Source organism: Trematomus bernacchii, unplaced genomic scaffold (assembly GCF_902827165.1).
Source record: "Trematomus bernacchii unplaced genomic scaffold, fTreBer1.1, whole genome shotgun sequence".
NCBI lineage: Eukaryota > Metazoa > Chordata > Actinopteri > Perciformes > Nototheniidae > Trematomus > Trematomus bernacchii.
Genome location: NW_022987567.1, coordinates 4439171 through 4464601, shown reverse-complemented (window position 1 = coordinate 4464601; position 25431 = coordinate 4439171). Strand labels below are relative to the sequence as shown.

At 38.8% G+C, this 25431-nt stretch overlaps 2 protein-coding genes across 5 annotated transcripts; both read left to right on the top strand.

The window, feature by feature from the left end:
* The first annotated feature begins 901 nt into the window (after positions 1 to 901).
* Positions 902 to 16696, top strand: pip5k1ba (phosphatidylinositol-4-phosphate 5-kinase, type I, beta a). Of its 4 annotated transcripts, none has more exons than XM_034125987.1 (15): positions 902 to 1040; positions 4782 to 4990; positions 5894 to 6024; positions 7235 to 7352; positions 7454 to 7606; positions 8197 to 8493; positions 10278 to 10462; positions 11022 to 11102; positions 11539 to 11587; positions 11902 to 11986; positions 12201 to 12341; positions 12443 to 12521; positions 12988 to 13084; positions 13815 to 13845; positions 15794 to 16696. In XM_034125987.1, the coding sequence occupies exons 2-14, from the start codon at positions 4934 to 4936 to the stop codon at positions 13842 to 13844; spliced, it is 1503 nt and encodes a 500-aa protein (XP_033981878.1). In that variant the 5' UTR covers positions 902 to 1040; positions 4782 to 4933; the 3' UTR covers position 13845; positions 15794 to 16696. The 4 variants fall into 4 exon arrangements, with proteins under 4 accessions (XP_033981878.1, XP_033981876.1, XP_033981880.1 ...); XM_034125985.1 differs by having other exon boundaries at positions 12985 to 13084; XM_034125989.1 differs by lacking the exon at positions 13815 to 13845.
* A 1095-nt stretch (positions 16697 to 17791) lies between these two features.
* LOC117478762 (WD repeat-containing protein on Y chromosome-like) lies at positions 17792 to 20929 on the top strand. The gene has a single exon (XM_034125666.1). It carries the CDS (start codon positions 17792 to 17794, stop codon positions 20927 to 20929), a length of 3138 nt encoding a protein of 1045 aa, XP_033981557.1.
* Positions 20930 to 25431: the final 4502 nt, after the last annotated feature.

The following is a 25431-nucleotide window of genomic DNA, read 5'->3' as shown; positions in this document are numbered from 1 at the left end:
TACTAGTTTAGTTTGAAGAGAGAAATTCAAATTAAACCAGAAGAAAATAAATACTTTAGTCTGTCAAATGGAGTAGTGGTGCACTTCAGCCTCTTGTGGACAACATTAGTATTACAACAGCAACAATGATTGTATTAATTGACTTTTAAATATTGGAACAAGAAAAAAAAAACATAACAAGGTTTATAAAAAACATATGAAAGAAAAGCTATAAATAGTATTGTATTATTAATGTTGTCTTTATAAAGGCTACATCTCCCTAAAAAAACTAAGTAATTGGGGTAAAAAAGTTAATAAAGTCAAGCCCTACTTAGATGTGACAAAATAAAAAATAACTAATATCTATTTAAGGAATATACTTCTATATATGTAATGGGTCTAACACAACATGTAGTTAGCATTTCACTAATAGATGTATTAGGTTACATTAATTCAAAATGTATGGTTTATTTGTTGGACAACTCCGTGTGTATTTAACAAAATTGATGTACTTACTGTAGTTTTAGTTGGAGCTACATATATTCTTTGAATTGATTTCATCCAATGAGTCTGACTCATCTTCTAGGAAATAAAACAACAGGTAGGTAGAGAGAGAGAGAGAGAGAGAGAGAGAGAGAGAGAGAGAGAGAGAGAGAGAGAGAGAGAGAGAGAGAGAGAGAGATAGAGAGAGAGAGAGAGAGAGAGAGATAGAGAGAGAGAGAGAGAGAAGAGAGAGGATAGAGAGAGAGAGAGAGAGAGAGAGAGAGAGAGGAGAGAGAGAGAGAGAGAGAGAGAGGAGAGAGAGAGAGAGAGAGAGAGAGAGAGAGCGAGAGAGAGAGAGAGAGAGAGAGAGAGAGAGAGAGAGAGAGGATGAGAGAGAGAGAGAGAGAGAGAGAGAGAGAGAGATGCAGATATACAGGAAGTGGTGAGGATGCTCTCCAGTCGCTGCAGCTCTCTGCTCTTCACCACGGTCTCCCACAGAGTTCAGATCACACAGCGCAGTATTATTTCACTGACCTGCATTCATCTCGTCATCATACAGTACGACTATGCTAATTAAGGTAAGAAGCCAAAGAGTGTTTATTCTTTCTAAATCTACCTTTTCTTCCCATCAACTTTTATTTTTAGTGAGGACTGAGCCACTTCTTTAACTTGTATGTCTGTTTAACACTAAGCTGTAACTTGATATGATTAACTGTGTAACTTGATGTTGATTAACTGAATGATAATCAAGATTAGAATAAGCTTTATTATAGTGTCACGCAGTCTGTATGTGTGTGTTATTCAAGAGGAAGATGAACTAAGTGTGTCAAGAGGAAATGTGCTAGACTTCCCCTCAGTCAGACAGAAAGTAAAATGTCGGCAGTGAGCTGGACGGGGTTGTCATCGTTTACATGTATGCAAAAGAGCTGCAGTGTGCTGGTTGCGTGAGGGTGTGCAGGGTTTAAATATTCACCTGAGTTCCCCTGCCTAATAAGTTACACCATATATACCATACAGCCTAAACTCCTAGCTTTAACTAATGCAGTCTAACACAAGAAACTTCTACATTTTTCTGTAAACTGTTTTCAAAAGTTACTTGTTATTTTGGAGGCATTATGTGGTGCTTTTAAGTGTTTTGTGTTACACTGAGAGATGTCCAACATTTTGTCTATCCACATTGATTGAAAGATCACTTTAAACAGGTGGATATCAACATTTGACTGTGGTCTCCAATGAGGATGGATCATACTCTAGGCCGATGTGATTGCAGGTTGCATAGACCTTTTTTTGCATATAACCCACACGATTATTTGTATTCGTATGGAAATCCCGGTTGATGTATTTTTAAAGTCTAAAGATCATTCAGTCATTATTTAAAAATAGGTAGAATGACACATGCTGTGCCAACCATGAAAACCATTTTGCCAAAGCTTATGGAAAGTCTAATGAATCTAGGAAAGCTATGAAAAGTAATATTAACATTTGTGGCGCCAAGAGGATGAATCCTCATGATTGTGGAAATCCCTAGATCTCTATAAACATATCTGCATAAACGCATCTTTAATTATTTGCAACATGACAAGATTTTGCCATCAGAAAGATTCTGGTGTCCTTTGTACAAGCAGTAGACCTACCAATCATCTTTTGTCAAACTTTGGTTACATGAAAGCAAACGATCTGTGTGGATATCAATAGAAGCATACAGGTACTTCATTCACAATCATCTTGCTTTTCTTGTATTGTATTTTATATGTTGTCATACCTCTGACTAATGCTCTGTTAAAGGTGCCTACTATAACATGTTTTCAGCCGTGTTTGGCTGTACATCACTCTGTGTGATTTTAATATGTAAAGTGCTGCAGAGGAAACCCTACATGAACTGCCAAACACTGTACAGTACATATAATAAAACCCATTCACTACTCCAAGCACTAATCACATCAAGTCTCTTTAAGAAAAGGAATGATCCGTAGCCATTTTGTTGATCTCTTCAGCCTCTGTAATTGACACCTATAGACATTTATGAAACAGTTTCATTCTTCCTGAGTCCGACCACAACACCACATCCTGAGGCAGTGCTTAAAATAAACAGGGGCTTGTGATAGGATCTGTGCAGGTTCGTTTAAGACACAAAAACATGTTGTGATTGGAATTTTGTTTTGTACGCTAATATTTACACTTCAAACAAGAAGAAGAGGGCCTGTCGTCACAGCTTTAAAATCAGCTGTGGTCTAGAGAGAATAATCGGTTAGGTAACACACGTACAGCAACACAATATCCGTATTAAAGGCAATAAAGATATTTTTATACTTGCAAATATGACGTCTCCTCCAAAGAGCACGTACTGTTCTGAGTGAAACAGGCTCTCTTTATAAGAGGACATCAACGCAGATTTACTTTACAACAACATTCTGGGAGGCCAGCTGATACCCCCTCTGTCACTGTATGCAAAACCATCACACCCTACAAGACAATGGGATATACAGATACCCCTCAGACACAGTATGCAAAAACCTCACCCCCTAAATACGTCTGTTGATCACACATACATTAAGGTTCACTCCCAAGAGATGGCACAAGGGAGAAACTAAGGTTAGCAATGTTAACACATTTGATCGCACAATTTCCTTAACAGGCCTAAAGTAAAACAAACAACTCCAGGATTTCAGAATGTCAGGACACTCTCTACTATCCAGGTGAACATCCCTGATTTCGTAGTTAAATGGAAAATAGCTATAAACATATAATATATAATAATACAAAGAAATTGAACGCTAATTGGGGAGTTCCTCAAGGCTCAGTGTTTGGCCCATCATGGTTTTTAACTTAATGTAACTCAAACTTTAAAATGAGAAGAAGTCAATATGATTTGAGAAGAAATACATTTGTTTGTGTTACAAAATGTTTTGAATAATGCTGACTACATGCCAATTTTGCGGCAGTGTTTGTTTTTTAATATAAGTCTTTAACTGGCTGGTCCTTAACCACACATGGTCGTTTTTATTTCATTTACCGACCAATATGACATGATATTCGTAGAAATAGACTTAGACAAATAATACAACAAATAAAAAGGTGATATTTTTAATTATTAAATGTTACAATGAAACTTGCCCAGCTGATTGCATACAGCAAGACAATTCTTTTTGTCGGATACGTTTTTTGAAATGTATTGTTCAAATATGCATATCAGTACCTTAATAAAAATGTGTTAATTTGCATTCATTTCCGGAACAGAAATCTGAACATAGGATGAAGCCAGGTTAAAAATTGTAAATATTTATTTCATTTAGTTGACATATCAGTCAAGGATTTATTTCTAAGATGAAATGGCATATCTGTTTTACTTAATAAATGTAAGCTATTGGAAAAAAAAATATTTAAGCAGTGTCATAAAGACCAGTGGTCTCCACTCTGTTAATGTCTTTATAAAGAAACAATAACAACATAGAAACATGATTTTGTGGTTTGTGTCTCTACTGTTTCTGGAAATACGTACAAGCATTTCTTTCACAACACTTTGTTGATTTGAGTCCCAGCAAACAATGATTACAGGCATCACTGGTAAATGTATAACAGTTGACAGATGCTCTTATTTAGAGTGACTTAACATAATGATCATGATATGAATACAATAAGAATACAATATATAAATAATTATAATTAAAAAAATGTTGCCATGTTTTAGGATAGGTGAACACTAAAAATAAATGTTAAGAAAAACAAACGTTTACATATACATTTCCATAAGAAAACACTACTGGTTAGAGGTAGACAATTGACTAGATGTCACTATGAAACTTCCCGAGTTATTACCTACATTAAGACAATTTTTGTATTAGAATTTTTCAGAAATATAATGTTAAAATACCCAAATGAATCATTATCTATGCTAATTTCGGGTGAAAATAGTAAATGCACTGATGAAAATAAAATATTTGTTGTTGCCGTTTCCATAATAAGCCTTTATAGGGTAAAATATACTTAAGCGACAAAGCACTGAGCCCTGTTTGCGTACAGTTATAAAACAGGGGCGTTTTCCAATCCTTCCTAATAAGGATCATGGGTTGTTGTGAGGGATTCTGGACTTTAAAGACTTTAATAAACACTGGTGGTTCCTCAGATCTCAGAAGTGCCCTGGACAGAGAGGTCTAGACGTTTCTTTGTAAGTCATATGGAAAGACTCACGTAAATCTATACCGTCAAACTTTAGAAGTTGTTATAGTCGGTGAAATTCTTATGCTACTTGTGCAACCAGCTTTGCATTGACTTTCATGCAAATGTGGCACAGTGTGTAACTCTTTTTCTTTCTACCTCAGGAGTGGTGCACCTGGAAAATGCATTTTCGGTAAAGCCCATGTGAGGTTTAATCCCTGCATTCATCATTGAGCGTAAAGAAGGAACTCAGGCAGCAACAGTTGGAGGAAGGACGGCCGAGCTTCCCTCTCATCAACTTCCATCTGCCCAAAAGATGTCAACCGCCACGGTAGACAGCGCAGGAAGTGGAACTAAACTCTACAAACACAAGGTAGGCAGGCTTCATTGTTCTTCATGTTATGCTTTCAAAAGAAGATCGCTAACATCCTCATTTTGGAAGACAGTGACACCAGGGATGTGCGTAGACATTTTGAGGGCTGTTGCTCTATCCTGAAGATAGGGCAACTCCCTACCCCAAGTGTCACCTAGCAGGATGTAGAATTAATGGTGTATACATGGGCATTTAAATAACCAAAAATAAATGTTGTATATAGTTTTAAATTTGAATGATTAACAACATTTAAAATAATAGAAATTCCAAATGTTTTGTACCATTAAACATTGATTTTTACTAGTGTTTATTATGTTTCCGTCAGTCAGCTATATGTTATGTAATAACTGTTTAGTGATGGCGGGAACAGAGCAAAGGGCAAGAAGATTAGTTTGATCAGCTTCACACAGAGCTCTCACTGCAGCTCAGTTTGTTGGAGGAAAATAAGTCGAGCTCAATGACATTTTTTAATTTGTCAAGTTATATTTTCTATATATTTAGGCTAATTAGGTGCTGGTGTGGGACTTTGTCGGTAGCCTCATCAAAGTAAAATATAATGTCTTGTTGTTTGTTGCTGTCCATCAATGTTTATGGTTTTGTATAAATCCTGGCTGCAAATCAGTTTCCTTATTAGGAACATTTAAGATTAAAGACTTAGATTTTGATTAGTTTGGTTATGGGGAAGTCAAGTTCATCGGTATAGATCCAATACTGTGGTCAAGACTAAGCAAGCAATATTCTTCATCAAATGTGATATGTGCTAATGGACATGTTGGCATGCTAACACGCAGAATTAAAAGGGTTAAATATATGGAGATTGAGAATTGTAATTTGAAAAACTGGTTGATTTATTTCTGTTTTTGAAACAAGTGTCTTTTTTTCTTCCCTGTTCTGGTGAGTTAGCCCACGGCAGCAGCTCTGAAGGGAGCCATCCAGCTGGGCATCGGTTACGCTGTGGGAAACCTCAGCTCCAAACCAGACAGAGATGTTCTCATGCAGGACTTCTCCGTGGTGGAGAGCGCTTTTCTGCCCAGGTACTCTACACTTCCTTATTTTAGTTGACATTTAGCTGATGCATATAATAAATGTGCAGATGAATTACCATAAAGGATCTTTTCTCTCAAATCACAAAGGTGATTATTTTCTTTTTGAATTAGTTAAAACCTGGTTGCTGTGTTAACCAATTTCTCTATCTTTACACTTGGATTTCCAAATCCTTTCAGGCCCCCCAAAAAAGCAAATTATAATTGTGTTGTGTACAAAGGGAATGGATAACCTTAAACTACTTCAATCTACTCAGTATTGGTATGAGTCTGATACTGGCTTGAATCACTGGATATCTGAAAAAAGTTAAATCCAGTAAAATCCATCAGTTTAAACTGTCAACAACTGTCATTCAGGTATACTGTAGGCTTCAGAGTTATACCCGGTATTATACACTGGAATTATATGTATTGATTTATTTTTGGTATTCCTAAATCTCAATTTTAAACTTTCGTACAAATCTGCACTATGGATTTATTTTTCAATGTTTGAATCGGTTCTGACCAATCAGATATGCTGCTTAAAGTTGTGTGCGTGTGGAAAAGTTTAAACAACAAGATATATTAGTTTTGAGTAACTGAGTATTGTGAGCTATGTATTTCTTCTTTAGGGAAGTAGAATATTAATTTCACAGTTTGAGCACGAGGTTTTTTAGATGGCTTCAGTAGATAAAGCAACACGCACCCATAGTTGTTTAGGATAGGGGAAAAAGACAGATATAGAGCATAAGTGTAACAGCAGATACACAAAATTGTAGTGTCAGTATCAGAGATGAAAATAACTAGACATTTCAACTGTCAAATAAATAACGGATACTGTAGCATATATTAATATTTATATATAAAGATTAAGGAAGTCACTTTTGGATGTTTACAACCTCAAACTCATTGTGGTTTGGTCGAAAACCACAGCAATATTGCTTTTTCCCAGCAGACATTTTAACATTTATCAAAGCACAAATGGTGTTACAAATGACACTAACATGGCTTTGTATTTAAGTGTCCCTTTAACCCACAATAGCGTGACACTGAACTGGCATAATCAAAACCAGGACCCTGAAATACTTCTTGTTTTTTGCACCTGTGCTTTACTTACGGTGACACAACATTTTTTTACAGCATGTTGGAATAGCTACTGTTTTATCGTTGTACATTTACTTTTTTCTTATCCTAACCTAAATGCATTTTATTTGTTCTGCAGTGAGGGCAGCAACATGACTCCAGCACATCACTACCCAGATTTCCGTCTGAAAACGTACGCACCACTGGCCTTTCGTTACTTCAGAGAGCTGTTCGGCATCAAACCAGACGACTATCTGGTCAGTGTGGAAATCCACCTCGTCATTGTGATGCAGCACGATGGTTGATTCGATTGCAACACTTTCTCACTCTAACACTGTTGCATCATTGTGAATTTCAGTACTCCATCTGCAACGAGCCTCTGATCGAGCTGAGCAACCCCGGAGCCAGCAGCTCCTGGTTCTACCTCACCAGCGACGATGAGTTCATCATTAAGACAGTGCAGCACAAAGAGGCAGAGTTCCTGCAGAAGCTGCTTCCTGGGTACTACATGGTGAGCTCCTTCATCGAAAACCAACTCTTGTTGTGCTTACATGCACACCAGATCACATATTTAGCAAAAGATTGTTCAACGTGAAATATTGGACCTAAAGGTTCCCTGCAGATTCAAATAATTCATTGCTACTCATCAAAAGAATAATTGTATATCCTTAAAGTAAAGGTCCAGTTTGGTGCAGTTCTTTCTTTATTAACTGATTTCTGAATGTTTGAAATGTTGCATCTGTCATACTGTTTTGCTCCCACACTAGAAAAACAAAAGGCTATCTCTGTAATGTTAAAAGTTTATTGTTATACCAAGATATTTTCATTTTATTTCATGAAAATTTGATGTCATTACAACAATAAATGTGTCAAGTTAAAAAAAAAAAAAACGTGTAAAATATATGCTACCTTTTTAATATAATGCTAAGTAACAGTTTCAGTTTTTGCCTGCTTCTTATCAGACCTCGGATTACTCTTCTTTTTTTTTCATGGACTCTGGTACATCTCAAAACTACGAAAACGATAACGATCAATAACAAGCCAAACATTTCTCTATATACAAATATCTTCCTGAACAAAAACTCTGCTTGTGTTTTGTAGAATCTGAATCAGAACCCGAGGACGTTGCTGCCCAAGTTCTACGGTCTTTACTGCATCCAGTGCGGCGGTGTCACCGTCCGAGTGGTGGTGATGAACAACGTGCTGCCGCGCGCCATTAAGATGCACTACAAGTACGACCTGAAGGGGTCCTCGCACAAACGCAGAGCATCACGCAAGGAGCGCGTCAAGTCCTCGCCCACGTTCAAAGACCTGGACTTCCAGGAGATGCATGAGGGCCTGCACTTTGACGCAGACACCTACAGCGCCCTGATGAAGACCCTGCAGAGGGACTGTCGGGTGGGTTCACATAAAGATATACATCTCTTAACATAAGGATGGTTGTAATCAGGGTCTATCAAAACTCAAGCAGAGTCACAGAAGATTGCAGAATATTTCCAAACAATAATCTGGGTTAATTTGTTTTTACACTTCGACTGAAGACACTTTACTCTTCTTCACTTCACTTCACTTCGTCACAATGCTAAAATAATAATTAAAGTGCAAAGTATATGGTTTAACAGAACAAACATAATGTCCAAAAGCTGTTTGATTTCTTAGAAATGTAAAGATTGACCCTCGATTACTCGTAGTGGTAGGGTCATTACAATCAGATTGGTTCATCTTCATGCGAGCAGGAATGTGATAAGAGAAATTCATGAAAATATGACCATCAAAAATTGTGAAATATCTTGCGTCAGAGTAAACATTGTGGCATGAAAGTGGCTCTAGTGAAAAGGTAATTGAGATGAAAAACAAAATGGAGATAGTTTATCCTCTGGGGACCATATATATGTTTACAGAATTATTTGGTTTTCTAGCTAAACAGATGTTTGGCTTACCCTCTCCCAATGCTAGCTAGGGGAGAAAATGTACACCTAAGTACGTTTTCGTTTGCATGCTCAAGGTACAAATCTGTGTCCAAGTACAAGATTATCACAAATAATGATGTGTAGGGCCACTGGGTGTAGGGCCTAATGGGCAGCCAATGGGCTTGGAGGTATGATGGCCTCATTAGCACCTGCTTGTTATTTTATTAGCGTGAAACAACAGTGGTCCCTTGATGGAGGATTAAACTAGCATAGCGAAGCACCTGACTCGCATAATCCGAGCACGAACTGGCCTATTTGGGTGTAACGTGCTCGTGTGGGGCCTCTTTTCATGACCTCAGTTAGTGTTGGGTAACACCATGGAAAAGTAAGGGCCTCTTTGTGTACAGGAGACTTAGTTCATGACATCAGTGTTTGGTCGGAGGGATTGAGGCTCATTTTGTACTGTACTATTGGTTTGCAGATTAAGGCTTTAGCTGGGACCCACTTGGGAGTGGAAGAGGTCACCTTAAAGCTTTACAGCAAGAACACTTTATACAGTATATTTGTGGTTCATATAAGTATAATTTTGTGTTATTTTACCATTTAAAGTCTTGTTTTATTACATGAATCAGCTATTATTTATGAAATTGATCAAATAATTGCACAAATACCCAGAATGTGGAAAATAACAACTTAATTTTGACAGTGTATGACCACATACTGCAACATAGGAAGGTTCTGTTTTGATTTACCCTGAATTTCAAATCTGATAATATATTATTTTCTCACTAAAATAGATTTCTTTATACATACTAAACACACAAGTAATGTAATATGGATGTAGATGTGGGTTGTGCAATACGTCGCAATTGTTAATAAGTTTGTAAATGTTTTAGGAACAAATTTTCCTACGGGACCAATAAAGTAAATCGTATTGTAAACAAGCTTGATGCTACTTTATTGACTCAGCTGGAGGATCTGCCCACAAGACAAAGCTTCTGTCCGAAATGTTTGTTACTGAAAGTTATCATTTCAAAAAGCTCATATCTTTCTCTTTGGTGGTTCCAATGTCGATGAGCAGTAATTGCCAATGAGTTTTGGGATCTGATATGAGTTACATACAGTGTGGACTTTCCTGGGACTGTCACCACAGATACTCATAAGTCTTCATACTACAAATACAAATCTAAGAAATCATTACTTTCCGATTTGTTTTAATTGAACTTTTAGTTTAATAGTTGGAGTTGCTCACCAGTTGTCATCTCTCTGCAGGTCCTGGAGAGCTTTAAGATCATGGACTACAGTCTCCTGCTGGGGGTTCATGTTTTGGACCGGAAGCTTCTGAGCAGAGGAAGTCGATGTGACAGCAGGAAGGGACAGAAAGTCCTCTACTCCACCGCCCTGGAGTCCATCCAGGGGAACACCAAGGCCTCCGAACCTGTGGCGGATGACGACACGTGAGTAACGTTTTTATTCTGTTCTCTTTGTGGACAACTTTCTTTGTTTTTTGAGGGGTTTCATGGCAGGTAATATAGAGAAAATACAGTTTTAAACATCACATTTCAAAGCTTGGTTTCATATTAGAGTTATTTTTGCAGCTATCTCAGAGTAGGTGATATCTTTATTGCATTGTGAAAAAGCATCAAACCTTGTAACATGACGATGTAAATACATGAAATAAAATGTAAGTTAATCATGGCATAATATACTGAAACGGCTCTCTAAACACTTTTATGCTTTAGTTTGTATGTTCTCTGTTTCTTCTACTCTGTTTCTTCTTCCGCTTTTTCAAACACAAACAACTTTCCGATGAACAGTGACCCAACAACAATACATTGTGAAATGTAGGAAGAACAGTCTAAAAAAAAGTTGATTATAATGATGATGATATCCATGCTGATGCCACCAAGAATTAGCTTTACTTTATGTAACAGCTTCAACTATTTTTCAAATAATATATAGGAACAATTTTTAAGTAAATAACTGTGTATTAATCGTTAAAAATCTTGTTTTCAGATTTGGTGGAATTCCTGCCAAAAATAAAGACGAGAACTGTCTCATCTTTTTAGGAATCATCGACATCCTTCAGTCCTACAGGTGAGATCATACAATCACATGATATCTATATCTATTATTCTCTGATGTTTACTGACATCCACATCTCACTTCTAGTTCAGACTTTTTCAGTAAATACAAATGTATTAAAAAAACAAAACAATGTAAATACATAAAAAATGATCACATGCTTTTTAATATTCTGTGTTGATTTATTAGTTAGGAATGTCATTTAAAAAAGGACTGAATTGAATATATAATCATCCTGTGTTTGTCCATCATTATCCTTTTAAAAAATGTGATTTTAATTACATTTTTTGTATTATCGATAGTTTTTTAATTTATACATTTATTAATGGATTTTTTATTCTTTATTTTTAAGTCTTTAATTATTCTGCCTCTTTGTACAGCTTACTCCGGACGAAATAGTATTTGTATGATTACTATAATCAAACAGACTTTTATTGTGTATTTTCAGGTTCATCAAGAAGGTGGAGCACTCCTGGAAAGCTCTTGTACATGATGGGGTAACTGCACATCCTCCTTCTTACTCCATGTTTTTACTATGTCCAACTACATAAATACGTATCTGCAAACGTGTGTGTGTGTGTGTGTGTGTGTGTGTGTGTGTGTGTGTGTGTGTGTGTGTGTGTGTGTGTGTGTGTGTGTGTGTGTGTGTGTGTGTGTGTGTGTGTGTGTGTGTGTGTGTGTGTGTGTGTGTGTGTGTGTGTGCGTGCGTGCGTGCGTGCGTGCGTGCGTGCGTGCGTGCGTGCGTGCGTGCGTGCGTGCGTGCGTGCGTGCGTGCGTGCGTGCGTGCTCTGACATTATTCTTTATTTTCAGGACACGGTGTCGGTTCACAGGCCCGGTTTCTACGCGGACAGATTTCTGAAGTTCATGGGCTCGACTGTATTTAAAAAAATTCACCGTAAGTAAAGATTCAAGGCTTTATTGTCATGTGCACATTAGCTACAGTGTAGATATGGCAAAGAAAAGTCACAGACTCTTCCAACAGTGCAACATGAATATATATATAGAACAAATAAAACAGATGACTCACACATCCTGCTTCCTACTTCCTGCCTCCTGCGATAACAGAAAGATTCTCGCTTTTTGAATCACTCTTTTTTTATGTCCCTCAGCTTTGAGAGGAACATCTTCAAAGAGGAAGAGGACTTCCATGAATGCAGCAAAGTCTGCCTCTCAGGAGTTTCTGTCCCCACACAGGGAGGAGAAGAAGGAGGAGAAGAAGGCCCAAAGTTTGGACAACCTGGATGGAAACTGTAAGCTTGAGAAATGCATCAAATATTATTTTAAAGCAAATGTTTATTGTACTATTGTTGGGAGATGCTTTGCTTGAATCACTGACTGTTTGCTTCAACAGTTTACAGTTCCTCCAAGCAGCCGGATCTCCTTCCGAGAGTTTCTTTCAAGGCAAATGATGAAGAGGAAATTGTTAACAGGTACTTTACTTAAGCAGCACTCATAACTGAACTCTGTGGTTTTAAAAAGTCTGCCTTCCCCAATTGATCACTTAAAACACTATGCAAATACACTTAACTGAGCAAAACCAATAGAAAAAGATGTGAAATACAAAAGAAAATCAGTTCTGTATTTATTTTACAGTATGGAGGTTTTTTTGCGACACTGTTATCAAAATGAAACATGGAGAATCTGAACATGTGTGAGCTTTAAATATTAGAAAAACTTAAGTATTCTGAAATGTACGTTTATTTAATTCCTTGTTTTAGTTTTTTAGTTGTTGAAAATCACATTGGCATCAAAACTTTTTAATTAACAAAATTACCTCTATTTACACTTTTCTGATGTCAAATGTCATCAAAAGAGGAGCTATGAGCAACATTTAGTGTGCTCACTTACATCATTACATTACACAACAACACATTATCCTGTGTTTTTCCTTAGCAGTGAAGAGCGCCGAGCCTCCAGTTCGACCATCGCTCTGGACGATCCTCTGCCGTCTCTCAGCAGGAGTCAGTCGGACTCTGAACTGGACGTCTACTTGGTATGACATTTTTATTTAGTACCTACATTTTGCGTGAAAAACATTTCAGTTATAGGGGCTTGAAAGAAATACCAAAACAAAAATACTGCTGACTTTCTGACCCTAATCTAAAAGCCTGTATTTCTGCCTAAGCAGAAGACAATGAATAATCTAAATAGAAACATAGACCAAGAGATGTTACTATTCATCACCTGCTTACATATTCTGGTCTATCGTTTGCTGCTTTTCCAACATGCAATTTCTTACATTTTCCTCAAGCTTTCTTCTCCCGTGGTGGTCGAGCCCCAGAAGCCCCTGTGACGTCTGTACAGCATGACTCAGCCAAACACTTCTCTTACATAACCACAAATCCTCGTTCAGGCTTATGAAGCTGTTCTTCAGCCCACATTAAGCAGTCTGTTAGGCTCTGTTGGAAGCCTGGAGACATTGACTTAATCGGATCTTAAATCCTCTGACAGAAGACAGAGGGATTCAACACTATAGCGAGGGACAAAAGGAAATATATAGGCTTTGGATTTCTCTGACAGCCATTTTGCCCTATTTTCTTTAACTGGTTGCTCAGAGGCATGATGTGCACTTTCCAAGATGTTCTACCTAAAAAGATCCATAATATTGTTTTTGCAGGCTTTACACATGAATTACTTCTGTACACACTTCACATTACTGCTGACCATTATCCAAAGCTGATTTAGTGTTTTAAATATTGGAATATGTGCTTCCTTCTTTGCAGGGGGCCAATGGTTTTCAGTCATTTCAGTAAGGTATGAAAATCATTATGTAGATACATCAAATTGCCTGAGCATTATAATACATACTATATTACCTTTTAAAGACAGCCTATAGGAAACATTATTTGTGAACCATGCATCACCCGAAGGGTACAAAATAAATGCATTCAAATAAATGTATGTCTTGCGCTTGTTCTGAATAATTTAGCAACAAGTCAATTTACAATTAACATGAATTTCCTACCAAAATGTCACTTTAACATTTGATCCTATCAGACATTTTTGCAAAATTGTCGTAATTAGCCCAAAAGGTGTTTTCTGAGGCCACAGTGAAACTGGCCTAACGTCCATATGTGCGAGATGTTGGTGAAAAACTTAATTTCATGAGCAGAGACAGGCCTGTGGAATATAAAGAGGAAACACTGCAGGATGTTTTGGAAAGTGGTCAGCAGTAATGTCGCACAAATTGGGAAAAGGGAGGTTTTCAACACACTGAATATAACAACCTTACAAAAGTTAAAAAAGGCAACAATTGGAAAAGGGCAATTTTGAGAAGATATCCATGTCAAGAAGAAACAGGCTCCACCGTAAATCAAAACATAATGATTCTATATACAGTATAACAAGGAATTAATTGGAAAACACCTCATTATCCCACAAGAAGGCCATATAAAAACACAAAGAAATCAATAAACTAATACAAAATAAGGGTATCCCTAATATATTGAGGTGTAAGCATACAGACATGCATACCCAGGTTTTAAGAACAGGCCAGACTAAATCTAGCTACTAAATTTAAGACCAGAACATGATCCGAGGCCCAAAGCTATATTTCTGCTTTAATTAATCTACTATATAACTGACCATTAGCATACCAGGCTAACACTATGTTTTCAGTTACACACAGACGTCTGTGGCAGTCAAGACAGAGGGGGGGGATTTCTTTTTTAATAACTAAACTTCTCATCAATAAACACAGGTGACAACATTTTTTGACAAGTGAAGGTGATTTGGGGTAGTGGGGAAGCCTCTTGTGGCCAAAGGGAGTGTTACAATGAACTAGTATGATAGTCAAACTTAGTACAACTATAATAATAATACTAATAATAATGACAATAAACAGGACACAAAAATAATTCGAACATTTTTCACCAACCCTTTTGTCTTATTTGCCTCTCAGGGCTTCCGTAGGTTTGTATGATTTCGCAGCCAAGTTAATTAATAGAATAGAATAGAATATATCTTTATTGTCTTCCAACAACATTTCTTTGGCAACTCTCACTGCAGTAAAAAATAAACACAATAAATAAATAAGAGTGGTGAAAGCAGAGGTAGTAGAGATGACAATGCAACGAGATAAAATTCAATGTCAATGTGCATATTTACACTTACAGTCTAAATATATATTAGTAAAATAGCCATAAGTATGTCTAAATAGTAGTGATGCAGTAAAGCACTGGGTTTAGGTGTGCAACCACAGTGACATGCAAATGATAAAAACGAATTGCATATAGCAAGATTACAAAAGTTAAACAGCAACATTTGGACAAGACCAAATTGGGAAAACATAAATTGAAAGAAGAAAAACCCCATTATCTCACAAGTAGGTCACTGGCATAACAACGCACAATAATCACAGCAGTGGAAGCAGATAGTGAGCAACTCAAATCCCAGTTGGGTGCAAGTGTGGAACTAGAAAAGGGATATTGATAAGTTCTCACCTGCCTCTATGGGCTTCTGTACAAAAAACAAGCAAACGGGAAGTTATAATCGTATTATTGTACATTTGGTTATGCGTACCATGAGCGGGACAAATAAAAATGAAAATGAAATGAAATAAAATAATGTAACTTTTGAACCCTAACCTTTTGCCCGGTAAGCGTGTTCAGTCGTCCTTCTATGACTAGTTTGTAAATGTTCAACTCTTACTTAGTTTCGAAAGTGACAGGGGAAAATAATCTTGTTTTTATTTTTCTTGTAGTGAGGATCAACCTGGACTTCTGAATTTTGACCTCCCAGTCCTACGATGTCACATCAGGACCTCACAACAGTGTAAATGTGTCACCAACTCTGTGCCTTTCCTTTTTCAGTCAAAGTTGATGTGCCTAATCGCTGGCTCTTTTGTAGGCATCCCCTACTTTACAGATACAGTCACTGATCCACTGTGTCACTGCTAAACACTATGAAGCTGTTTCTTCTCCTGTTATTTGCACTCTGCTGCTAATTTTACAACAGTGCTAACAAGAAAATTGACTTTGACTTCTTCTTTTGGACGTCTGAATTTCTGTGCAAATCTTTGAATATTCTCAGCGGCTGGATCCCTGAGGAAATAGATTGTCTTAAAAATCAAATGCAGGGAAAATAATGATGTTATTTTCAAATTATATTATTATAAAGAGCCGTGTTGTCTGGAATCTGAAAGAAAAATTAATCTATTGATACATTCAAATGTGTGTTATAGTGTTTATACCCTTATAAACATCATGTATATGTGATTTTAAAATCCCAATTTGCTTAGGCCAATATTAGCCTATATACTTATTAATATATTCTATATGTTGTGTGTATTTTTTTCTTCAAATATGCAGAATCTGCTGCCACGTTGACAAACAAGTATTTGCTTATTTTGTGGTTAGAACAAGATGTTTTAATTTAATATTTTATTACTACCTTTACCTTTCCCTGTGTCTTTTATTCTCTGGAGAATGTTTTCATCTCCACTGGGATTTATTCCATCCTGGAAGTGAATAAGTACTATGTTATTTGTTTTGTCATCTTTTTGCTTTTAAAAGAGTGCTTTTATGTGATTTATAGGACTACAACTGTATTATAGCAATACTTCCAAATTGTGTTTGTGAAATAAATCCAATGTCCTAAAAAAGTCACTGTCTGTTCCAAATTATAATTTAGTATTTGATTTCTTTAAAGGGGACCTATCATGCAAAATGCACTTTTGTACGTCTTTTATACATGAATAGGTGTCCCTGGTGTTCCAGGGAACTCACCAAGTGTTAGAAAACACAACCCTCTCTATTTTCCTCCATACCCAAATCTCTAAAAAAGGGGCTGCAACGGATCTGATAAAAACTGATCCAGATTTGAACACTGTCCTGACGTCAGGACGGTGGCGCTACGGCTATTGGGCCAACTCCACCAATCAGGAGGAGACAGCCACGGACATTGCCGTTCGAAAGCGCTGGAGACGCTGTAGTACATATGCCAGGCCTGTAGATGGTGCTGTTCTGCCCTTATCTGCCCTTACAAACACAGAGCTAAAAAATGTCAAATTGAGCAAAATGAGGCATGGCTAAAATGCATGATCTGTTTGGTATTTTGCAAAACAAAAAGTACAAATATGCCTTATATAGGTATGGTCCTACACTATATTATTCAAATATAGCATGATAGGTCCACTTTAAATGAACTTCCCCTCCATATTTTCCGCACTCTTGTGTTTACGGAAGTAAAGAAATATCTCGGCTGTGATTGGTTGTTCCTCGTTACATGACAAGCGGTGCAGCGCGCACGACGAGGAACAACCAATATACTCCGTTCCAAAAGTGTAATGTGGTTCAACCAGGGCCTGGCGTCCCTCTCCCGTCTCAATTGAAATGAATGGGAGGGAGCTTGCATAAAACGCTCATGAGTACGGCCCCTGTTATGCTTTCATAACCCATGCTGTTACCTAGCAACGCAATTCTGTTGAGATATTTATCAACAGAATTGCGTTGCTAGGTAACAGCATGGGTCTTTTTTTTACTTCCTGTTAGCTAATGTCATTCACTCCTTATTTGGAAGAGAACGTCCTGATGTCAAAATGATGACATCATCTTTGGCCTTGAAGTTGAATTCTGAAAATTCACCAGGTGGAAATTAACATTATAGGCTTAAAACAGATCCACATTTTACTCATTTTAACAAAACTCACCTATACACTTATCACACATTAACTGTTTCATTGGTTTGAATAGAAGTAGTAATGGCAAGTTACGCAGATTCAGCAGAGGAGGACCTAGAGGTGAATGCTACAATTTGTGAAGGAAATTCCTGCAGCAGAATGTTTTCAGCGGAACAAATACCTGAAATTGTTGCATTGTTTGAGGAGGCAGATGAAGATGGTGGTGGAGGTTTGGATATGGAAGAATTTTGTGTTTTGTTTGAAAGGAGTTACCCTTCTGTTAAGAAGGAGGAACTTAAAGTCCTACATATGCAGATAGATACCAACTGTGACGGTACAGTGGACCTGGGAGAGCTTTTAGACTTCTTAATAGCTAAGGGCAACGCATCAGCAGGGTTGGACTTTAAAAGACCATTCCCTAAACCTGTTGAATTTATACCTGTGGGTCACTATAAAGAAATTGTTCGTGTGATCTTCCGACCCTTCGAGGACATCGAACCTGATCATGGTTTCCGAGGTTTAAACGAAACCAGAACTTACCAGAGAGGCCAATATATCTCTGTCAGCTCGGATGGTGCACTCACCTTCTGGACGGACAGCTGTACAAATCCATTCACCATACCTCTATATGTGAAAGAAAATGCACTTCCTTTTTCACACCACAAGAAAATGTGTGTTAAAGACATGCTGTACATTCAAGAATTGAAACAGCTGGCTATCTCCACCTCTGACAGAGAGCTGTTATTCTATAACTGCACTGAAATACCCTCGCTTTGTTCAGTTAACCACTCTCTGATTCTAGAGGAAATCATTGTCAACACCATGAACTACTGGTCAAATGGCACTAAAGCAATGTTTTCATTTGGTGATGTAAAAGGGTTTTTGACTGTTTTCATCTCCTACAACGTAAAGAAAAATGGCCTCTTCAACCGTGACGCATTTCAAAAAATCTCTCTGCAGGATTATCCTACAGTGTACGTTTCCAACCTTCTAAACAACCATTCCCAAGACTTTCTTTGTCTTAAAGTCTCAATTTTTAGTGACATATGCAGCCAGATCCAATACTTTCCGGTTCTTAACTCATTTGCCATTTGCGGAAGTTTATCCAAGACAATGGTCCTTGCTGCCCTACCAAACCCACCCAAAACCACTTTTTCGAAAGCAATCTTTAAGAGCAGGGGAGATGAGGAGTTTTTCACCTGTGTTGAATACTCTCCTTCCGCTGAGGTATTGTTGACTGGTGGTACAGATGGCTTACTACGGTTGTGGTTACCCCACAAAAAAGATTCCTGCCAAAAGTCTTTGGTCGGACACGTCAGGCCCATTACAAACATTGTCGTAAACAGAATGGACCGAACTGTCATCACTTTATCTGATGACAAAATTGTTTGTGTTTGGTCTCTGAAGAGATTGGAGTGTAGACAAAGCATCCAGATTCAAGGCATGAGACCAGCTCGCATCTCCAGTATGTTTTACAACATACTTAACAATGATTTAGTCCTGGCTAACACAGATTTATTAAAATATTTTGGTAGGGGAACAGATGTTTTTAAAGAGACATTAACATCCCATGACAAGCCCCTGTGCAATGCTCTCTATCACAGCATTTACAAAAAGGTAGTCTCTGTTTGTCAAAAAGGTGAGGCTACAGTTTGGGATGTCTTAACAGGAATGGCTGTCATGCAGTTTGAGGTCACTCCATATGGGGGGCACACTGCCATTGCATTTGATATACCACAGCGTAGACTAATCACAGTTTCCAAGGACGGGAAATTAAAACTGTGGAACTTTATCAATGGACTTTTGCTTGAAGATTTTCCTGTTACCTTGCCAAGTGAGGTGACAGGTATTGTCTGCATGGACGATAGTGTGTTTGTGTCGGGAAGGAACTCTAACAGAATCTTTGTCTTGGATATGGAGGGTTATGACAACAGATTTTTGGAACATGATTATTTAGATGACATTTGCTCAATGGATGTGCACGAAACAACACTTCTTGCTGCCTCTTGCAATGGAAATATTGTAATGTGGGATGTCGGATCTAGGGAGGTTCTCTACTGGCTGAATGGCAGCCAGAGCCCTCGAACTTGCATGACACCAATAAGGGGCAGGACAGGGTGTTTACCTGTTGGGAAGAAACACAAAGAAGAAACTGGGAGGAAACACACTGATGTGAACACTGGTCCTATTGTTTTATGTTTAAAGACAAGGGAGGTCAATGTGCACACAGCCACACTGCTGACTTCTGCTGATGGCTTTATAAATGCCTGGTCGGTAAAAAGCAAGGGAGGTTTGTTAGGGAAGTTCAGGGCAGTGAATGATGAAGATGCAATCATTACCACGATGTCCACTGATGTCAATGAAAAAATATTGCTGACTGGGGATAGTACCGGCATGATTTGTCAATGGGACATTCAGAGATTTGGATTTAAAGAACAGGCAAAGACAGGGCCATTTGAACACATAAACGGGTGGCGCGTGTCATTGTGTCCACCTCCTCTGTTGGGCACCTGGCAATCTCACCTCTCAGGGGTGGTGAATGTACAGTTTGATTCTGACTGTCAAATAATTATTACTGCAGGGTCGGACTGCAATATCCAGCTGTGGAAAAACACAGGTGACCACATTGGATTATTTGGGAAAGACGAATGGGATGCTGATGCAAATAAAACTGCACAGAAGGAAAGAAGACCAGTGTCAGCAGGAAAGGGAAACTGTCAGTTACCATTTAAGTATTTCAGGCCAGAAAATAAATTGAAGAAAAAACAGGAAGATAACCTCTACGACAAAATTGATGAACTTCTTTTCCTACCCCGGGATGATCTAACTGATGATGAGATGGACCGTATGTATAGACGGTTAATGAAAATACAACCAAGTATTGACTCAGTAAATGAGAAGTTCAAACAACAGTCCATACGCTCTGCACAGCAATGTGCTAGTGTGGTCCAGAAAGAGGCCGAACACACGTCTAAAGTGCAGCTCCCGAATAGTAAGAGTTCATTCAAGCCACACCCGCCCCAGAGCCCGCTCATCAGAGGCGAGACAGCACACCCATGTTTGAAAAAGCCTGGGTCTAAAAATGGTCGTGTGATCAAGTATCAGAATAAACACACATTACAAGGCATGGTCCTAACACCTCGTCCACCTGACATCGTGCCAAGCAAGCAGCGGTTTGAGCTAACAAAAAAGCTACGGTTTCCTCCCGCATTCTTGTAAATAGAAAAAAAAAAACTTTTAATTACCTTCTGCAGATCACAATACATCCTCAATCATGTCATCTTATCTCAGCTTGTCGTTTTTGGTTTTCTCCGGGTGCTCCGGTTTTGTCCCACATTCTTCTAAATAGAAAAAAAAACACTTTTAATTAGTCCTACCTTCTGCAGATCACAATACATCCTCAAACATGTAGTTTTACTCTCTAAAAAACAACATTATACACATATTTATTATCAGCCAACATAAATCAATCAATCAATCAATGTTTATTTATATAGCCCAATATCACAAATGTTACATTTGTCTCAGTGGACTTCACAGTTTGTACAGAATATCAGTATGACAATATGATATAGACCCTCACATCGTACAAGGAAAAACTTCCGGAGAAAACCCACAGTTTAAAGGGAAAAATGGGAGAAACCTCAGGGAGAGCAACAGAGGAGGGATCCCTCTCCCAGGACGGACAGACGTGCAATAGATGCCGTGTGTAAATTGAAAAGATAATACATTTGCAACATAGGTAGTCCAAATGTTTGGAAATGCATGTGTCTTAAACTGTTTTCACATAGCAAAAACATGAACTGCGTTCGCTAAAGTTTGTCAAGCGTATCGTATCTTATCTCAACTTTGATTGTCATTTTGGGTTTACTCCGGGTTCTCAAGATTCAAGATTCAAAGGTTTGTTGTCATATCATTTACCCAACTACTGTGCTTCTCCAGATGGCTGAATCCAGCATTTATGTAGCAATGCACACAGTGAAGGTGAACACACTTTACCTTTTTTTCGGAATATGCTCCACTAACAAGGCTCTTCATGTTCTCCTACACTTAATACCAAGAGCTCTGGATCTTTAAAATAGGAGCCGTCATTTATAAACTTGTCAAAATGTATTACATGAATAAATAAATAAAAGCTGTTCATCAAATAGACAATTATGTTGATCTACATTTATTATTTTATGTTTCTGTATGTAACTGTAAATGAGTCTTAAGCGTTTCCTATTCATTTTTCTCTGGAGGGTTTTTATAGCATAGTGAAACAAAATACATCAATGTTTGACACTTTATTGGAGTACTAAGGTCAGTTTAAAGCTTAAAGGGGACCTATCATGCAAAATGCACTTTTGTACGTCTTTTATACATGAATGTGTGTCCCCGGTGTTCCAAGGAACTCACCAAATGTCAGAAAACACAACCCTCTCTATTTTCCTCCATACCCAAATCTCTAAAAAAGGGGCTGCAACGGATCTGATAAAAACTGATCCAGATTTGAACACTTCACTGTCACAGAAGTGGCACTACGGCTATTGGGCCAACTCACCACCTATCAGGGGAATGTGGGGTTGGGCCACGGCCGGCCATTGCCGCTCGAAAGCGCTGGAGATACTGTAGTACATATGCCAGGCCTGTAAGTGGCGCTGTAGTCTGCCACAAAAGCAGCGAAGAAGACTTCCCGCCCATAGTTACCATGGTTATCCTTCTGTTTATTCTCCGCTGTGGCTTTCTTTCTCCCTCCCTGAGGCAAGCGTTTGCTCCCGCTGCTTTAATTCAGTGCAATCCCTCCCCGTCGAGGCAAGCACTGTAATTCTCTCCGGTTAGTCCACCAGCAGATGACAAACACCCACCTCTCCGCCTCTTCCAAGGAACGAGGGGACCGTGCGGCAGAGTTTCAGTTTCAGTTTCTTTCGCCGGTCAAGATGTCCGTTAAAGTTTAAATCTTCCGGACAAAATTTTAAAAGTGCCGGTCAAAGGTCTTCTTTGTTATTTATTGAGCTTTAAAACAAATGAATAACGACTCTATAGGCCTATAATAATATAATAAAACACGGAGGACGGAGATCTTTTTTTCTCCCCCTCTTGACTTGATCAGAGCATGGCTCCCCTCTCCTGCAGGGGGGCGTGGTCAGCTGCAGCTCACAGAATCAGCCCTGTAGACAGCAAACAGCACATAGAGCGAAATGAGGCATGGCTAAAATGCATGATCTGTTTGGTATTTTGAAAACAGAAACGTATAAATATACCTTATATAGGTATGGCCCTACAATATATCATTTAAATATAGCATGATAGGTCCACTTTAATGTAGGCCGTTTTCATTGTTTTCACTGTTTAGCCATAATGGCCGTTATTTTTCTCTTATTTTCATAACTCTCATAAGCAATCGTAAGGCTTTACAGAGGGTGGTGAAAACTGCACAGCACATCACCAGGACAGAGCTGCCATCCATGGAGGACCTTTACTCCCAGCGGCTCAGGAAGAAAACACTACGGATTATCAAAGACCCCCATCACCCCAGCCACAAACTGTTCTTTCTGTTGCCGTCTGGCAGACGTTACCGCAGCATCCTGGCAAGGACAAGAAGATTCGGAGACAGTTGCTTCCCGCGGGCAGTGAGACTGTTAAACAATTGAACTGCTGAAACAACTTCAAAACATTCATCTGCTACTCAGTAATATGTATCTAATATCTAATATATATCATTCCAATAACTTGTATATAGACTCGTACTGCACTATTCCACATGCTCACTTTATTTTATAACTATTTTTCTTTTTGTATTGCTCTTGCTATCTTTATTATGTTGCATTGTTGGAGAAGCCTGTGACATAAGATTTTCAACAACATAATTACTCTGTAACTATGTCAGTTTGACAATAAAGAACCTTGAACCTTGAACCTTGAGCAGCTACATTACCGACGTAAATAGTCACTGAGTGCCTGAGTACACTTTTTTGCAATATTATTTAATGAATCGTTTAGCTTGAACTACTTTCCCTCCATCAAACTCTCAATCTGACTAGTGTTGCCAACGTGTTTCCAGCTAGCATGCTAAGCTAGCTCCTATGGTCCGAGGTAAACACTCCAGAAAAAAGAGCACACAGTCCATTCTGAGGTTTATCCAAACACACAGATGGTGGATCAGTAGTGCTGGAGCTCACACACACTTTCCCAGGAACACTCAGGGTACGTCTCACTTCGGTTATTTTTCATTTCCTCACTCCTCGGGCTCGGTATCACCGGAAGTTGATTTGTCTGCGCCATCTTGGGTACCGTCCCAGTGGCCTTATTTTTCCCGGAGGACTGAGGATCGAGGATCGAGGAGTGATAACGGAGGAGCGATAATCGAGGAACTACCAGACCATCCTCCGGTGACATCCTCAGAAACTCGCCCCGCCCCCTTACTGTGTATCGCTCACTGATTGGACGATGCAGCGCATGCACTGATCTGGCTGCTGTCAGACGATCAGCTGTGTGGCGTCATCACAAACTGACGTCGCTTCACGTGACACTCCGGAGGAAACGACGTCCCATTGCTCTTAAAACTCATTTCCCTGCTTCTCATGGTTTCCTTGCGTCTCTCCATGCTTCCCTGGTGGGAGGGACTAGTCGCACGGAAACAACGCAAGTGAGGGACGCAAGGATTTCATTTAACCGAAGTGAGATGCACCCAGAGAGTGAGAACCGTAGCGACGAGACGCCACCTGGATCCAAGCCCCCAGGAAGTGCGCCGGACTCCAAAAATTCGTAGTGTCCAAACGGCGGTACTACAATTTCAGTATCAGTCCGTGACGTTACTGGGCCCAGAAAGACTTTTTCCCATTGACTAACATGGGGAAAGAGATGTCTGCAAATCAGCGGATAATATTTTTTAAACTAAATAAACTACCCAGTATGAACTATTTTATGGCCCTTATTAGAAACATTAGGTCCTTAAAGTTGTAGAAAAGCACTAAAAGCCGAATAAAGATTTATTTTATCTCTCGATTCATTCTAGTGACCCGAGAGTGGGAGCTCGGGGGGCGGGGCTTAAGGGGAAACTCAACTGCGCATGCTCTATGAGCGCACATACGGGTACTTCTGCTCTGACGGCATGACGGGTAATCTGTGATGTTTCGCTCTCTCAAAAGTTGGGCCATTCTGCCTTCATGCGCCAATGAGCAGCTCTCATAGGAAAGAATGAGACCCCGCCTACGCTGTATAGCCGAAGTCCCTCCCTTTCCGGTGGAACTCCATGGGACCATATTTCAGAAAAATTATGTATTGAAGTCAATGGCGAGAGAAAAGTTATTTTTCGATCCCGTTTGAATTGTGCCATGAATTACACATATGTTTGTCAATCTTAAAAAATCATTTCCAAGTAAAAAAAGTCACAGTTTGTCATAAAACTGTGAAGTAACACTTATTTGTGTGTGAAACCGCTCAATAACCTACATCTCTGGTCTCGCACAATACACGTCACCAACACCAGAATGAGGTGAAAAGTATTAAATTAGGTGGAAATCATTACACATCTGGGCATGTTGATAGCTGCTATTACACAAAAGGGGAGTGTAGGAGCCATTGTATGGGTGTTGTTGGTGTGTCAGTTTACTTTATTAATATTTATACTGCAATATTATTTTTGGACACTTGGTGACGGGGGTTAGCTGCACTGGGTGTATAAAAGGGGTCATAGGTGACCGGAAAGGAGAGGACACAGGAGGAAAGAGCATACCGAT

Coding starts and splice junctions, on each gene's coding strand:
- pip5k1ba (XM_034125985.1), top strand. CDS start 4,934: ATGTCAACCGCCACGGTAGACAGCGCAGGAAGTGGAACTAAACTCTAC. Junction 7,607..8,196: donor TGCTTCCTGGGTACTACATG/GTGAGCTCCTTC, acceptor TGTGTTTTGTAG/AATCTGAATCAGAACCCGAG. Junction 11,987..12,200: donor TGTATTTAAAAAAATTCACC/GTAAGTAAAGAT, acceptor TATGTCCCTCAG/CTTTGAGAGGAACATCTTCA.
- LOC117478762 (XM_034125666.1), top strand. CDS start 17,792: ATGGCAAGTTACGCAGATTCAGCAGAGGAGGACCTAGAGGTGAATGCT.